Source organism: Quercus suber, unplaced genomic scaffold (genome assembly GCF_002906115.3).
Source record: "Quercus suber isolate HL8 unplaced genomic scaffold, Cork oak 2.0 scaffold_13, whole genome shotgun sequence".
NCBI lineage: Eukaryota > Viridiplantae > Streptophyta > Magnoliopsida > Fagales > Fagaceae > Quercus > Quercus suber.
Genome location: NW_027069478.1, coordinates 2730108 through 2747125, shown reverse-complemented (window position 1 = coordinate 2747125; position 17018 = coordinate 2730108). Strand labels below are relative to the sequence as shown.

The following is a 17018-nucleotide window of genomic DNA, read 5'->3' as shown; positions in this document are numbered from 1 at the left end:
CAAAGCCCCAGAGAGTGACCAAATTAATTTATCTGGTAAGTGAAAACCCAATGCATTTGTTTTTCTTTTTTTAGTTGTTTCGTTTTGTTCGCTCTCACAATTTGTTTCTTGACCAAAAAATTTACTTCTTTAACATTGATCCATCATCATTTCTGATCTGTTGTTTTCTTTGATTCTTGGTTGCAGATTTAGCATTGGGTTATAATTTATAACATCTACAGCCTTAGTTTCAAAATTTTGAGACTGGTTATGGGTCCTTCACGAACATTTAGCAGTGACCCAGAATTGGCAAACTTCGTGGTCAGCTCTGGTGTCCTGAACCAATCCTTGGCAACAGTTCAGGACCTCCATGGAGAAATAATCAATCAAAATGAACACCCAGTAAGACACAAAGTTTCTCAGCAACCAAACTGTACCATCATAGCTTTTTCTACTTTGCCTGCTTGTGGCAAAGACTATATTCAGGAAAGAGGAGATTTGGTTTCATCATCAACTCTAAAGAAGTCTTTTCCGTACTTCAATTTTCTGAGCACCAAAACCAACCCAGATTTCTCCATTAACAACGCTGCACTTGAGCTTTTTGCCTCCATCAGTGACAGGCTCCCCACCTTGAAATCTCAGGTATCCATCGCCTGAAAATTCTTTCTTTTTATTCTGTTTTGTTACATAGTACTTTACTACTTAGCTTGGCAAAAGCTTAAGCATGAGCACGACTGTGGTTGACTGAGTCAATGGTCAAACAGCTTTAACAACTTCTCTCTGAACAACTTCTAATTTCCTATAAGGTTCTTTTTTTTTTAACCTAAAAAGTTCCATATATATATATATATATATGTCGTATGCGACAAAGTTCAGGACCTCCATGGAGAAATAATCAATCAAAATGAACACCCAGTAAGACACAAAGTTTCTCAGCAACCAAACTGTACCATCATAGCTTTTTCTACTTTGCCTGCTTGTGGCAAAGACTATATTCAGGAAAGAGGAGATTTGGTTTCATCATCAACTCTAAAGAAGTCTTTTCCGTACTTCAATTTTCTGAGCACCAAAACCAACCCAGATTTCTCCATTAACAACGCTGCACTTGAGCTTTTTGCCTCCATCAGTGACAGGCTCCCCACCTTGAAATCTCAGGTATCCATCGCCTGAAAATTCTTTCTTTTTATTCTGTTTTGTTACATAGTACTTTACTACTTAGCTTGGCAAAAGCTTAAGCATGAGCACGACTGTGGTTGACTGAGTCAATGGTCAAACAGCTTTAACAACTTCTCTCTGAACAACTTCTAATTTCCTATAAGGTTCTTTTTTTTTTAACCTAAAAAGTTCCATATATATATATATATATATGTCGTATGCGACAATTACTAATCACTAGAATGTTACTTTGTCTGTTTGACCAGAACTGAAATGGGGTCGTTATTGCTTGCTACTCATTTGTCAATTCATTATTGTTGTTATTATTAATATTAGGGTATATTCTTATGTATACATTAATTATTTATTTTAGAAAAAATTATATGAGAAATTGAAAAAATTTTACCACCACACATCTTTGTTACGATGGTCACTCTATAAGTATATAAATACTTTTGGGATGTGAAGGGTAAGAGTCAGGGTTCAAGACTCCAAGAAGAAACTCTACATACATATACACTTAGATTAGGTTAGAGTAGAATTTTTATCTTGTATAAAAATAAATAAATAAATAAAAACCATCAAAACAGTAAATTACTTTTGCATTTTTTTTCATAAAAAGTTTCCCAAAATGAGTTATTAATGTATATTCTAAGGTCATATGTTAGTAAAACTCTTAATATTATTATTATTATTATGGTTTTGAATATAAAATATATCATTAATATAAAAAAATGCTAACGAAAACCATATATTGTTAGTATTTGAGATGTTAACCAATATTTTTTATATAATTATTTTATTAAAACAAAATTTTAGATTTAAAAAAGACTATATATTGGGAGTTAGGAGTTTAAGTTATACGTGCTGTACCTTTAAGTAATGATACACAATTCAATTTTTTTTAATTAGATTTGAATTTTGATAAATTCACAGTTGGATTACATTATTTTTATATATTCTCTATTCTTACAAAATTTAAATATAGTAAAAAATTAGTAATCATGTTATCAATCAATTGTTTAAACTCAATTTTTTGTAATTTAAAATAATGTATAAAATATGGTTCGAATGGTAAATTATATCCGATTAACATTAAAATTGGCATATTTGTTAAGAATATATAAAACATGTAATTGAATAGTTGGATTTTTAAAATATGAATTCAAAAACAAGTTATTGGGTGGTGTAATTTGAACTCAACCCATATATTGGATATCCACTATCTAGTTTCAAATATTTATGATATTTTTGCAAGTATTTTCTAATAAATATGAAATATCAAAATACATATTTATGAACCCTATTTTAAGATATCTTTTTTTTTTAATGTAAATTTATGATAGTTTTCTATTAGATATGAAATTGATGTTTTGATTCTATTTTATGGGGTGTTTGATAGGGGTATTTAAATATTAGTTTTGGTTATTTAAACAACACAACACATATTTTCGCAACACTTTCACCCACATGTATTTTCAAAAAACTTAAACAACATTACTATAACAACATTGCCAAATGAGCCCTTAAAATATTGAAAACTCTTTTATGAGTTCAAAAAGAATTTTCTATTATGGATACCAAAATAATGCGATATCTGATATCTCAACAAGATTTTAAAAATCATTATTACATATTTACATGTACATTATACTTTTTTTTTATAGGATATTACATATACTCTACTTCGATAAAAATATATATATATATATATATATATACACATATGTATCACTTAACTATTTTCATAAATACATATTTTGATATTACATATTTACAAGAATTTTTTTATAAAAAAAAAAACTAAATTCTTAGTTTCTTTCTCTAAAAATATATATATTTTTTAAAACCTACATTCTTTGTTAGTGATATATGGTATGGATTATTTATGTAATTTATTCAATTAAAAAAAATTTAATATAAAAAATTCAGCATAAAAATGGGAAAAAAATTTACTAAATGAAAGTACATACAGATATGTTACGGATTTGAATGAAAATTTTGAGTAAATGAAAAACTATAAGTGTTAAATTACTTTTTTATTATATTCAATTATATATATATATACATATACACAGCATATGCTTTTGTTACCTTAGTATAATTTAACAAGATATTGTTAAAAAAAAAAAAAAAAAAAAAAAGAACGCGAATTGAGTTCGTATTTGGTATCTACCGTTTTTGCCATAAAAAGAAAAAGAGTATTTACTAAATATTTTCTCAAGTTTCGGCTTGTTTAAAATAATATTATACTTGTTTATTAATTTATAGCTAGCTAAAAACAATTCTAGATTATAATTGAAAATATTAAAAATGTTGATGTTTCATATGATAGTAAAACTTGATGCTTAAAAATAATAATTTGTCTTATTGATAATTAACATAGTAAGATTCTAATGTTAATGCAGATTGACAATTCCAAAGTATTAATTATCACTGGAAAATCATTGGGAGGATCTGTTGCCACTCTCTTTACCTTATGGCTACTAGAAACAATCGATTTTTCAATCACAAAACGCCCACTTTGCATCACTTTTGGTTCACCCCTTATTGGTGATAATGGCCTGCAAAATGCCATATTGGAATACCCAACATGGAACTCTTGTTTTCTGCATGTAGTTTCTGACCAAGATCCAGTCCCAAGAGTCCTAATTTCACCCCACAATCCTCCTGCCACTGAATCGGCTTCACAAACCAATGTTTACAAGCCTTTTGGGACTTTTCTCTTGTATTCGGAATTCGGATGTGGTTGTTTTAAGGACTCTCAAACCATTTTGGAGTTGTTGATGGCTACCTACTCAGAAGGTCCCGGAAATCAAAATTCTAATCAAGTTTTGGAGCTCTACAAAAAGATTGTGGAATTTCTCAATCGTAAGGTCATTTGTGGGGATACCACAGGGTTGCTTCAATGGACTACACCTCCACTACGTGCAGGCATTATTATACAATTAGTAGCAATTGGACTAATGCGACCACAGGTAGCTCAATCACAACTTTTTTTTGGATCAAATAAAATTACAATGCTTATTTGTGCTATATCTCATATTATGGTTCCCATATGATATATGATACACTTAGACGTTGCAATGTAAAGAATGAAATGCTCAGGATCTACTGTTTTGATACCATGTTAAATTAACAATTTTTCTAGAAGCTTAAACCATTATGATATGATAAATTTAATCATTTAATCACATACTTCTAACACATCACTCAACAAAGTAATCAAAATCTCAAATATCTCATACAAAGCTAAAATTACTACCTTGAAAAATCTTTGCCATTGAGACCTTCCATAATTCCACTTTTAGTCCAACTTATTTTTGAAAGTCATTGCAGCCACAAGGGCAGAACAATGGCCTCGACAATCTGATTACAAAGATAGAGAAACAGGAAATGGAATTGGTAATGTCCAAGGGGCTGGGTTTTAATCCTTCCAAGACGTTGAATGAAATAAAAATAAATATGGCCTTCTTTGAATGGTACAAGAAGTGTTTTAAGGAAAAGGGGATTGGATACTATGATAGCTTCAAGAATGGAAGCTCCCAAACTGATATCGAGGTGGTAAAGTTTAAGACAATCCTCGCTCATTACTGGGAAGGCGAGGTCAATGAAGCAGAGAAAAAGCCCCAGAAAGAAGGTGCACCCTTTCGTACTGGATGGCTCGGTGCAGGAACAAATTTTCGACGTATGATTGAACCACTGGATATAGCTGAATACTACAAGAAGGGTCTAAAAGACTACATAAACCAAGGAAGGCCTAAACATTACAAACAATTGGAGCAATGGCTTAAAGTAACAGAAAAAACTGCAAGCAATCCAAGTCAGTTGAAGAAGCAAAACGTGGCTTCTAGTCTAACGGAGGATTCTTGCTTTTGGGCACATGTTGAGGAGGCTCTAATTTCATGCAAATTGTTAAGCAGCAGAGAATCAAGTACTGGGGAGAAAGAATTGTCAAAGCACAACTTGATTGAGTTTGAAAACTATGTTTTGAGTTTGATGAAAAACTATGCAGTATCGCCTGAGATTTTCTTGCCGCAGAGCAGCTTCATGCTGTGGTGGAAAGAGTATGAGGAAATCATAAGAAAAGGAATTATGGGAGCTTCTTATTATTCACCTCTCACTGACTTAATGAAGAATCGCAGTTACCAAAACTATGCTACTGGCGACCTAGAGATTCCCTGAATTTGTATATGTATCAAACATTTCAAATCTATGTGTAATGAGTGCACTTGCCTTCAAACTTGTATGGTATTCTGAAATCATTTCCCAATAAATTGTAGAGACATCATCATCTTTTTCCCAACAAATTGAGTTGGATACTGGGATGTATTTGGATGAAAACACTTTTAGTCATCATTATAAAAGGATTTTTTTTTTTTTTTGGGACATTGTTTATTCGTCTCTCTCAGCAAGGAAAGGCCACTCTATACCATTGAAATAGCCTAGCATAATTCTCCTCCACAAAATGATTCATGATTTGCTAATACTTCTACATTTTTCATTTAATATTCATAATTGGATAGTTGGGAAAATATTGGAAATTAATCAACAAAAGTCAAAAATAGGATTTTGAGAGTGAAAGGAGCAATTCATATAAGGAGTAGAGTAGGTTGCCTCTTGTTTAGAAATAAGTCCAAATTGTTACCGGTAGTTAACTTACAAAACTCATAGGTTCACGATCATTTACACTTTTGCTCACTTTAAACCAACCCAAAAAAAAAATGTAAATATTTTTGTGCATAATAAAAAAACTCAAGGGTAATTTACGTATTTAGTTTATATCTTTTACATTATATTTCACTTTAATTCCTAACCTTTCAATTGTGCCAATTTGGTCTCTAGTCTTTTAGTGTTATGTCAATTTAGTCACTATAGTTAACTTTTGAATGAAAATTGTTGGCATGGTAAACGATCAAAATAAAAAATTAGTTTATTGTTACATCAACAGACCAAATACGTATTTTTTCCAAAACTTTAACAATAATTGTATTTTTATGCATAATAAAAAGGGGTAATTGTTAATAAATAATTTAAGAAAAGTTTTGACACATTTTTATAAAAAATATAAAAAGATGTCAAAAAATTAATTATTTTTTCTCATAAATTTTTTTAAAAATATACATAAATCAATGCTCTTATAACATCCGTTAACTTCTCCCTAATAAAAATAGTGTCAATTGTAGATTACGTGAAAGTGATATTACTCAAATCATAACTTACTGTCTTAACTTCTTATAAAAATAATTGTATAAAAAAAAAGTTGTGTCCTTAGGTAATGCTCTGGAAAAAGAGAGGACTTGTTTTTTAGGGTAAAAAAAAAAAAAAAAAAAAAAAAACCAAACAAACAAACAAACATATCTTTAGTAGAAAAAAAAGACCTCATTCCATTTGAAGGCCCTATTTAACCATCCACAATCACCCATAAGATTGGATTGGAGTACTATCCTAAACGAATAAACAAGCCCATAATCCAACAACCATCATGGTCTCGCATATAAGGCCACCAGTGTCTAGAAAAGGGATTGGGTTAACATATTTTAGTTGTGGAGTCCAAGAAATGAAAGACGGTAAATTGATAGGCTAGAATGCTAAACAACATAATTCTTTAGCATAAATAGTCTTTTTTTTCTTTTTTTTTTTCTTTTTTTAAATTTATTAGGAATCTTTAGCATTGTTGACATTTCTTTATAGTCTAATCCACGCTTTTGTTCTACGAAATTTAGATTACTCAGCTAATTTTGTTATTGATTCTCATCGATGTTATAACTAACAAGACACAATATATTCTATATTATACGTTGCTGATTTTCTAAGTAGATCGAACAAAGTCATAGAGGATGAGCCAAAATCACTTGTAAGTAAAAACCCTTTCATTTCTTTTGTTCAGCTTGTTTTCCTTCTTTGATGCATCATGATTTCTTAGCTTTTTTGTTTCTTGATGACAGATTTAGCAGTGGGTTAGAGCTGGCAAATTTGGTGGTCAGCTCTGGTGTTCTGTACCATTCTTGGGCTGCAGTTCGGGACCTGTACAGTGAAATCAATCAAAATGAACAGCCATCTTTGTCAGTAAGATACAAAATTTCTCAGCAACCAAACTGTACCACCATAGCTTTCTTTACTTGGTCTGCTTGTTCCAAAGACTATATTATTCAGGGTGGAGGAGGAGAGGATTTGGTTTCGTCATCAACTCTAAAGGAGTCTTTTCCTCTCTTTGAATTCCTGTGCACCAAAACCAACCCAAAATTCTCCATCAACAAAGCTGCACTTGAGCTTTTTGCCTCCATCCGTGATAGTCTCCCCTCCTTGAAATCTCAGGTACCTCTATGCCCTGAAAATTCTTTCCTTTTTTTTTTCTTTTTTGACAAAAGCTTAAAGCTTGAACTGCAACTGAGTCAATTGACAAACTTCTAGAACAAAGTCTAATTTTCTTAAACTTTTAATGGGTCCGTTTGGATTGACATGTTGAAATTGAAAATTGAAAACATTGTAGCAAAATAATTTTTAAATGTGTAAATAGTACCGTAAAACTCATTTTTAATATTTTTTAATGCGTAAACAGTACTGTAAACAGTGTTAAACAGTGTAGGAACAATATTTTTGTTTTCTGCACAGTAAAATCATGTGATTTTACTGTTTATTGACAGGAAAAAAAAAAAACTCAAACATAGACGCACACTAAAAACGCAGAGGCCAAACGCCCTCACTATAATTGATAACCAGGTCGTAATTAAACAGCTTCTTTTATTTTTTGCTGCTTTTTCCCATTTTATATTGTGTCAGTTTGACCAGAAATGTGGTCGTTAGTACTTGTCAATGTATTATTTGTATCATCATCATTATTAACATGAAGGTTTAAATTTAAAAAATATCATTGTTGTTATTATTATTATTATTATTAGGGTATTAAACAAAACAATTAAATATCGTTAATATTGGAAAAGTATGAAGAAAACGACATCTCACTGCCATTATTGATGTTCTTGTTTTTGTTTTTGTTTTAGTTTTTTTTTTTTTTTTTGAGAAGATAATGTCTGAGATATTTAATTTAACAAAAATTTTTGTGTGATGATTGTTATTTAATTATTTTATGACTCCAATTTATATATATTGTGGGGTCCGTGGGCCTGATAGCCTCGGTCCATCATATAGCAGGCCCAAGGCCTATGCCGAGGAGCGCAAGCTATTTCTGAAGAGAAGGGGGGAAGCCTATTCTCTTGAATCCACGTCGAGGATACCTTGTCCTCGGCCTGACAAGAGTGATTTCAGGGAGTGGCTAACCCCAAAGTAAGCTGTCACTCTCGCATTTAATGCACTCAACTAACCCTCCTGGCCGCATTAATGGAGAGGTAACCCCTTGGCAGGATAACGTTGGTCAGAGTGAGCCACTTGAGTATCGATAAAGCCTCTGATGGGATGGACGACCAGAAAAAAGGCGAATAGACAATCAACAGATGGAAGCAAAAGATAGGAAGATGAAAACTATAAAAGAAGAGCTAGTAAAGAAACAAGGGAAGAGAAGGGGGGGAACAATAAGGCCTCCTCGCCCCATTGGAGACTCATTAAGAAACACTTAGCCTTTTAAGAAAGTTCATGCTGGTGATCGACGGCCAGCACCTAACCTTCACCCACTCTCTATAAATGTATTGTTTGGGCTTTTGGGCTGAAAACCCAATCACTCAAGGGTATCCAAACTGGTCCTACAATTGGCGCCGTCTGTGGGAAGGATTAGGGTGCTGGCCGGGCCCAGGTAAGTTCAAGTTTAAGTATTCGTTTTACAGTAGGTTGAAAAATAAGTGTTCTAAGTTCTAAGTTTCGTTTTCATATAAGTAAAATAAAAAAAATAGGTAGTATGAGCAGATTAGTGGCTTGAGTAAAAAAAAAAAAAAAAAAAAAAAAAAGAAAAAAAACAAAAAAACAAAGAAAGATTTGATATTATTATTCATGCATAGAAAAATTACATATTACAATCAGAGGCTCAGGTAGGCCTGTTCTACAAGCAAATTTACAGCTAATAGCCACCTGCTATTCCTACAATCAGAGGCCCAGGTGAGCCGCCCCAAGGGAGAACTGCCGGAGGGAAGTGTCAACTCTGCTTTTATTTGGCACCAAGAGAATGGGAGAGCTTGACACGGTGGAGGAGGTGAAGGACAATCATGCCCTCAGGCCCCCAACCACTCCCTCCTCGGCTAGGCAGAGCTGGAACAAAGAGAGGAGCAGATCAGGGGCTCCGGATACCCTCCCCCATGAGTTCCCTCGATTCTCTCCGTTCCTCTCAAGTGTTGGCGTTGGAGACGGCAACACTCGAGCACCGCCCATGAGGTGAATTCGCACGTCTTCCTGTCGGGGTGTGCTCCGGGAAGACTTAGGTTCTCTAACAACATCCCTCTGGGATACCTCGAAGGGCACCATCAGGGTTACGCCTAGGCTCCGCCGCACCGAAAGCCCAGTGGGGGCTGGGCCATCCGGTTTTTTCAGTCCCGGGAACAATTCCGGCGGGGTTGTTAAAAGGGCATGGGAAGTTGAAGAAAGTGTTTTTGTCTGTTTGTGTTGAAAGGTTCATGGGTTGTGGAGGAACCATCTCCTTACTTTATATAGGGGATGGGTTTGGTGAGAATTAATTCATGCAGAGTTCGAGGAGGGTATATCAGNTGATAGTAAAACTTGATGCTTAAAAATAATAATTTGTCTTATTGATAATTAACATAGTAAGATTCTAATGTTAATGCAGATTGACAATTCCAAAGTATTAATTATCACTGGAAAATCATTGGGAGGATCTGTTGCCACTCTCTTTACCTTATGGCTACTAGAAACAATCGATTTTTCAATCACAAAACGCCCACTTTGCATCACTTTTGGTTCACCCCTTATTGGTGATAATGGCCTGCAAAATGCCATATTGGAATACCCAACATGGAACTCTTGTTTTCTGCATGTAGTTTCTGACCAAGATCCAGTCCCAAGAGTCCTAATTTCACCCCACAATCCTCCTGCCACTGAATCGGCTTCACAAACAAATGTTTACAAGCCTTTTGGGACTTTTCTCTTGTATTCGGAATTCGGATGTGGTTGTTTTAAGGACTCTCAAACCATTTTGGAGTTGTTGATGGCTACCTACTCAGAAGGTCCCGGAAATCAAAATTCTAATCAAGTTTTGGAGCTCTACAAAAAGATTGTGGAATTTCTCAATCGTAAGGTCATTTGTGGGGATACCACAGGGTTGCTTCAATGGACTACACCTCCACTACGTGCAGGCATTATTATACAATTAGTAGCAATTGGACTAATGCGACCACAGGTAGCTCAATCACAACTTTTTTTTGGATCAAATAAAATTACAATGCTTATTTGTGCTATATCTCATATTATGGTTCCCATATGATATATGATACACTTAGACGTTGCAATGTAAAGAATGAAATGCTCAGGATCTACTGTTTTGATACCATGTTAAATTAACAATTTTTCTAGAAGCTTAAACCATTATGATATGATAAATTTAATCATTTAATCACATACTTCTAACACATCACTCAACAAAGTAATCAAAATCTCAAATATCTCATACAAAGCTAAAATTACTACCTTGAAAAATCTTTGCCATTGAGACCTTCCATAATTCCACTTTTAGTCCAACTTATTTTTGAAAGTCATTGCAGCCACAAGGGCAGAACAATGGCCTCGACAATCTGATTACAAAGATAGAGAAACAGGAAATGGAATTGGTAATGTCCAAGGGGCTGGGTTTTAATCCTTCCAAGACGTTGAATGAAATAAAAATAAATATGGCCTTCTTTGAATGGTACAAGAAGTGTTTTAAGGAAAAGGGGATTGGATACTATGATAGCTTCAAGAATGGAAGCTCCCAAACTGATATCGAGGTGGTAAAGTTTAAGACAATCCTCGCTCATTACTGGGAAGGCGAGGTCAATGAAGCAGAGAAAAAGCCCCAGAAAGAAGGTGCACCCTTTCGTACTGGATGGCTCGGTGCAGGAACAAATTTTCGACGTATGATTGAACCACTGGATATAGCTGAATACTACAAGAAGGGTCTAAAAGACTACATAAACCAAGGAAGGCCTAAACATTACAAACAATTGGAGCAATGGCTTAAAGTAACAGAAAAAACTGCAAGCAATCCAAGTCAGTTGAAGAAGCAAAACGTGGCTTCTAGTCTAACGGAGGATTCTTGCTTTTGGGCACATGTTGAGGAGGCTCTAATTTCATGCAAATTGTTAAGCAGCAGAGAATCAAGTACTGGGGAGAAAGAATTGTCAAAGCACAACTTGATTGAGTTTGAAAACTATGTTTTGAGTTTGATGAAAAACTATGCAGTATCGCCTGAGATTTTCTTGCCGCAGAGCAGCTTCATGCTGTGGTGGAAAGAGTATGAGGAAATCATAAGAAAAGGAATTATGGGAGCTTCTTATTATTCACCTCTCACTGACTTAATGAAGAATCGCAGTTACCAAAACTATGCTACTGGCGACCTAGAGATTCCCTGAATTTGTATATGTATCAAACATTTCAAATCTATGTGTAATGAGTGCACTTGCCTTCAAACTTGTATGGTATTCTGAAATCATTTCCCAATAAATTGTAGAGACATCATCATCTTTTTCCCAACAAATTGAGTTGGATACTGGGATGTATTTGGATGAAAACACTTTTAGTCATCATTATAAAAGGATTTTTTTTTTTTTTTTTTGGGACATTGTTTATTCGTCTCTCTCAGCAAGGAAAGGCCACTCTATACCATTGAAATAGCCTAGCATAATTCTCCTCCACAAAATGATTCATGATTTGCTAATACTTCTACATTTTTCATTTAATATTCATAATTGGATAGTTGGGAAAATATTGGAAATTAATCAACAAAAGTCAAAAATAGGATTTTGAGAGTGAAAGGAGCAATTCATATGAGTAGAGTAGGTTGCCTCTTGTTTAGAAATAAGTCCAAATTGTTACCGGTAGTTAACTTACAAAACTCATAGGTTCACGATCATTTACACTTTTGCTCACTTTAAACCAACCCAAAAAAAAATGTAAATATTTTTGTGCATAATAAAAAAACTCAAGGGTAATTTACGTATTTAGTTCATATCTTTTACATTATATTTCACTTTAATTCTTAACCTTTCAATTGTGCCAATTTGGTCTCTAGCCTTTTAGTGTCATGTCAATTTAGTCACTATAGTTAACTTTTGAATGAAAATTGTTGGCATGGTAAATGGTCAAAATAAAAAATTAGTTTATTGCTACATCAACAGACCAAATACGTATTTTTTCCAAAACTTTAACAATAATTGTATTTTTATGCATAATAAAAAGGGGGTAATTGTTAATAAATAATTTAAGAAAAGTTTTGACACCTTTTTATAGAAAATATAAAAAGATGTCAAAAAATTAATTATTTTTTTCTCATAAATTTTTTAAAAAATATATCATAAATCAATACTCTTATAACATCCGTTAATTTCTCCCTAATAAAAATAGTGTCAATTGTAGATTATGTGAAAGTGATATTACTCAAATCATAACTTACTGTCTTAACTTCTTATAAAAATAATTGTATAAAAAAAAGTTGTGTCCTTAGGTAATGCTCTAGAAAAAGAGAGAAGGATTTGTTTTTTTGGGTAAAAAAAAAAAACATATCTTTAGTAGAAAAAAAAGACCTCATTCCATTTGAAGGCCCTATTTAACCATCCACAATCACCCATAAGATTGGATTGGAGTACTATCCTAAACGAATAAACAAGCCCATAATCCAACAACCATCATGGTCTCGCATATAAGGCCACCAGTGTCTAGAAAAGGGTTTGGGTTAACATATTTTAGTTGTGGAGTCCAAGAAATGAAAGACGGTAAATTGATAGGCTAGAATGCTAAACAACATAATTCTTTAGCATAAATAGTCTTTTTTTTCTTTTCTTTTTTTCTTTTTTTAAATTTATTAGGAATCTTTAGCATATTGTTGACATTTCTTTATAGTCTAATCCACGCTTTTGTTCTACGAAATTTAGATTACTCAGCTAATTTTGGGGGGTAATGTGCAGAATAGCACAGTATGGAGGGAGAATATAGTAAGTTAAGATGGGTAATAAAGAAAGTAGGAAACTAACATCTCAAGTCTCTAAGACTCGAGATCTAAAAAGCAAAAACCGAAGTCAAAATCAAGTTTTTAAGACTCGATTTCCAAACTCGAGTCTCAAAAACTCGATTTCCAACATTTGATCTACACAAATCAAGACTTAAAAACTCAATTTTTATCTTGAAACTCGAGTTTTAGACACTCGAGATGCTAGTTTTTAACATTGTTTTGAAACGTGTCAACTAACAAATTTTTTTAATATTTAATGTTATTTGGAAATAAAATTCCTAATTTTGGTATTGATTCTCATCGATGTTATAACTAACAAGACACAATATATTCTATATTATACGTTGCTGATTTTCTAAGTAGATCGAACAAAGTCACAGAGGATGAGCCAAAATCACTTGTAAGTAAAAACCCTTTCATTTCTTTTGTTCAGCTTGTTTTCCTTCTTTGATGCATCATGATTTCTTAGCTTTTTTGTTTCTTGATGACAGATTTAGCAGTGGGTTAGAGCTGGCAAATTTGGTGGTCAGCTCTGGTGTTCTATACCATTCTTGGGCTGCAGTTCGGGACCTGTACAGTGAAATCAATCAAAATGAACAGCCATCTTTGTCAGTAAGATACAAAATTTCTCAGCAACCAAACTGTACCACCATAGCTTTCTTTACTTGGCCTGCTTGTTCCAAAGACTATATTATTCAGGGTGGAGGAGGAGAGGATTTGGTTTCATCATCAACTCTAAAGGAGTCTTTTCCTCTCTTTGAATTCCTGTGCACCAAAACCAACCCAAAATTCTCCATCAACAAAGCTGCACTTGAGCTTTTTGCCTCCATCCGTGATAGTCTCCCCTCCTTGAAATCTCAGGTACCTCTATGCCCTGAAAATTCTTTCCTTTTTTTTTTTTTTTTTTCTTTTTTGACAAAAGCTTAAAGCATGAACTGCAACTGAGTCAATTGACAAACTTCTAGAACAAAGTCTAATTTTCTTAAACTTTCAATATAATTGATAACCAGGTCGTAATTAAATAGCTACTTTTATTTTTTGCTGCGTTTTCCCATTTTCTATTGTGTCAGTTTGACTAGACATGTGGTCGTTAGTACTTGTCAATGTATTATTGGTATCATCATCATTATTAACATGAAGGTTTAAATGTAAAAAATATCATTGTTGTTATTATTATTATTGTGGGGCCCATGGGCCTGATGGCCTCGGCCCATCATGTAGCAGGCCCGAGGCCCAGGCCGAGGAGCACAGGCTATTCAGGGCCAAGGTGAGGGAAAGCCTTTTTTCCCAATCCACACCGAGGACCACCTTATCCTCGGCCTGACGAAGGTGATTTTGGGGAGAGACTAACCCCAAAGTAAGCTGTTATTCTCACATTTAATGCATTCAACTAACTCCCCCTGGCCGCATTAATGGGGAGGTAACCCCTTGGCAGGATAACGTTGATCAGAGTGAACCACTTGAGTACCGATAAGGCCTCTGATGGGATGGACGGCCAGAAAAGAAGGCAAATAGATGATCAACAGATGGAAGGAGGGGATAGGAAGATGAAAACTATAAAAGAAAAGTTAGTAAAGTAAACAAGGGAAGAGAAAAAGAGGGAGAACAATAAGGCCTCCTCGCCCCATTGGAAAAGAAACTCTTAGCATTTGTCTTTTTTATGAGAAAGTTCATGCTTGGTGATCGACGGCCAGCACCTAAACCTTTCACCCCACTCTCTATAAATGTATTGTTTGGGCTTATTGGGCTGAAAACCCATCACTCAGGGTCAATCCAAACTGGGTCCCTACAATTGGCGCCGTCTGTGGGAAGGATTAGGGTGCTGGCCGGCGCACCAGGTAAGTGTTCTAAGTTCTAAGTATTCGTTTTACAGTAGGTTGAAAAAGATAAGTGTTCTAAGTTCTAAGTATTCGTTTTATAGTAAGTTAAAAAAAAAAAAAAGTGGTATATGGCAGATTTGGCAGTAAAAAAAAAAAGAAAGAGAAAACAAAACAAACAAAGAAAGATTTTGATATTATTATTTCATGCATAGAAAAATTACATATTACAATCAGAGGCTCAGGTAGGCCTGTTCTACAAGCAAATTTACGAGCTAATAGCCACCTGCTATTCCTACAATCAGAGGCCCAGGTGGAGCCGCCCTAAGGAGAAGCTAGCCGGAGGGAAGTGTCAACTCATGCTTTTATTTGGCACCAAGAGAATGGGAGAGCTTGACACGCGGTGGAGGAGGTGAAGGACAATCATGCTCTCAGGCCCCCAACCACTCCCTCCTCGGCTAGGCGAAGCTGGAACAAAGAGAGGAGCAGATGCAGGGGCTCCGGGATACCCTCCCCCATGACGTTCCCTCGATTCTCTCCGTTCCTCTCAAGTGTTGGTCGTTGGAGACGGCAACACTCGAGCACCGCCCATGAGGTGAATTCGCACGTCTTCCTCGTCGGGGTGTGCTCCGGGGAAAGACATTAGGTTCTCTAACAACATCCCTCTGGGATACCTCGAAGGGCACCATCAGGGTTACGCCTAGACTCTGCCGCACCGAAAGCCCAGTGGGGGCTGTGGCCATACCGGTTTTTGTCAGTCCTGGGAACAATTCTGGCGGGGTTGTTAAAAGGGCATGGGAAGTTGGAAGAAAGTGTTTTGTTCTGTTTGTGTTGAAAGGTTCATGGGTTGTGGAGGAACCATCTCCTTACTTTATATAGGGGATGGGGGTTTGGTGAGAATTAATTCATGCAGAGTTCGAAAAGAGTATTATCAACTGGGTCAGTAATGAAGTCGTCAATTTCCAAGGAGACCACGGACGGTTGGACTCGTGTCAATTTACGAGGACATTAATGAAGGCGCGTTTCGCGCACCGGAGCATCAAGCGCGGAATACGAACAGACAAAGGGCGTTTCATAAATGAAAAAGGTAGGGCCACGAGTTGGAGGCGAGGTCAATGCCACGTGTAAAGATCATAATCTGATACAAAGGGGAATCATCTCCAGTAAAGCGATTTGAGGACAAACCTCTACTGACAAGAAAATTGAAGTGGTAGACAGAACCAAGGTATTGCATGGTCCTCGGACCCAAATCTATGGTAAAACTACACACACCATTATACCTGGGTACTAGACAGAACCAAGGTATTGCATGGTCCTCGGACCCAAACCTATGGGGAAACTAGATACTTACAGGAAAATTGAAGTGGTAGACAGAACCAAGGTATTGCATGGTCCTCGGACCCAAGCCTATGGTAAAATTACACACACCATTATATCTAATACTTATAGAAAAATTGAAGTGGTAGACAGAACCAAGGTATTGCATGGTCCTCGGACCCAAACCTATGGTAAAACTACACACACCATTATACCTGGGTACAAACTCTTCGGATCCGAGGGCTCATGACTACTCGGACATATGAGCATCTCCTCGGATGGAATACGTGTTCATCTCCAGGCATCCCCCATTGGCGTGGGCATCCGACTGAAAGCCCCATCTCCTCGGATGAAGAGTGTTCCTCATTCAGGGCCTTGGGCCCAATAAGTTGGGCTGGGTTTTTTCTCCCCACACTACTTTTCGTATTTATTTATTATTTATTACTTATATTTAATTATTTAAAATAATGACTTTATCATGGTCAGACCTTAAAAATTTTAAACATCTTTTTTTTTTTTATCAATTTTTTGAACAGTCTAAGATTGAAAATCATGATATCACATGACTATGTTCTTTTTATTTTATAATCATAGTTAATAGATTTAAGAAATATATTTAAAATCCTGAATTAAAAATGAAAAAAAAA

At 35.0% G+C, this 17018-nt stretch overlaps 3 protein-coding genes across 5 annotated transcripts in view; all 3 read left to right on the top strand.

The window, feature by feature from the left end:
* Positions 1-249: 249 nt before the first annotated feature.
* On the top strand, positions 250-5525 carry LOC136070492 (senescence-associated carboxylesterase 101-like). The gene is made up of 4 exons (XM_065780498.1): positions 250-621; positions 811-1134; positions 3543-4112; positions 4465-5525. The coding sequence occupies exons 1-4, from the start codon at positions 250-252 to the stop codon at positions 5317-5319; spliced, it is 2121 nt and encodes a 706-aa protein (XP_065636570.1). The 3' UTR covers positions 5320-5525.
* A 1176-nt stretch (positions 5526-6701) lies between these two features.
* LOC136070335 (senescence-associated carboxylesterase 101-like) lies at positions 6702-11843 on the top strand. 2 transcript variants are annotated; one of them, XM_065780170.1, is made up of 4 exons: positions 6702-6991; positions 7083-7452; positions 9866-10435; positions 10788-11843. In XM_065780170.1, exons 1-4 carry the CDS (start codon positions 6975-6977, stop codon positions 11640-11642), a joined length of 1812 nt encoding a protein of 603 aa, XP_065636242.1. In that variant the 5' UTR covers positions 6702-6974; the 3' UTR covers positions 11643-11843. The 2 variants fall into 2 exon arrangements, with proteins under 2 accessions (XP_065636242.1, XP_065636246.1); XM_065780174.1 differs by having other exon boundaries at positions 6820-6991; positions 10797-11843.
* A 1669-nt stretch (positions 11844-13512) lies between these two features.
* Positions 13513-17018, top strand: part of LOC112016620 (senescence-associated carboxylesterase 101) — a 20599-nt gene continuing 17093 nt past the window's right edge. For both annotated transcript variants that reach the window (XM_065780163.1, XM_065780156.1), the window contains exons 1-2: positions 13513-13637; positions 13729-14098. In XM_065780163.1, the coding sequence (XP_065636235.1) occupies positions 13621-13637; positions 13729-14098 (387 nt within the window). In that variant the 5' untranslated portion in view covers positions 13513-13620. The remainder of the gene's footprint in view (positions 13638-13728; positions 14099-17018) is intronic.

What these genes read in the sequence shown, in the direction of transcription:
- LOC136070335 (XM_065780170.1), top strand. An exon ending in TCCCCTCCTTGAAATCTCAG is followed by an intron (nt 7,453 to 9,865) that starts GTACCTCTATGC and finishes ATGTTAATGCAG; the next exon opens with ATTGACAATTCCAAAGTATT. An exon ending in TTGGACTAATGCGACCACAG is followed by an intron (nt 10,436 to 10,787) that starts GTAGCTCAATCA and finishes TATTTTTGAAAG; the next exon opens with TCATTGCAGCCACAAGGGCA.
- LOC136070492 (XM_065780498.1), top strand. Translation starts at nt 250, where the DNA reads ATGGGTCCTTCACGAACATTTAGCAGTGACCCAGAATTGGCAAACTTC. An exon ending in TCCCCACCTTGAAATCTCAG is followed by an intron (nt 622 to 810) that starts GTATCCATCGCC and finishes TAACCTAAAAAG; the next exon opens with TTCCATATATATATATATAT. An exon ending in TTGGACTAATGCGACCACAG is followed by an intron (nt 4,113 to 4,464) that starts GTAGCTCAATCA and finishes TATTTTTGAAAG; the next exon opens with TCATTGCAGCCACAAGGGCA.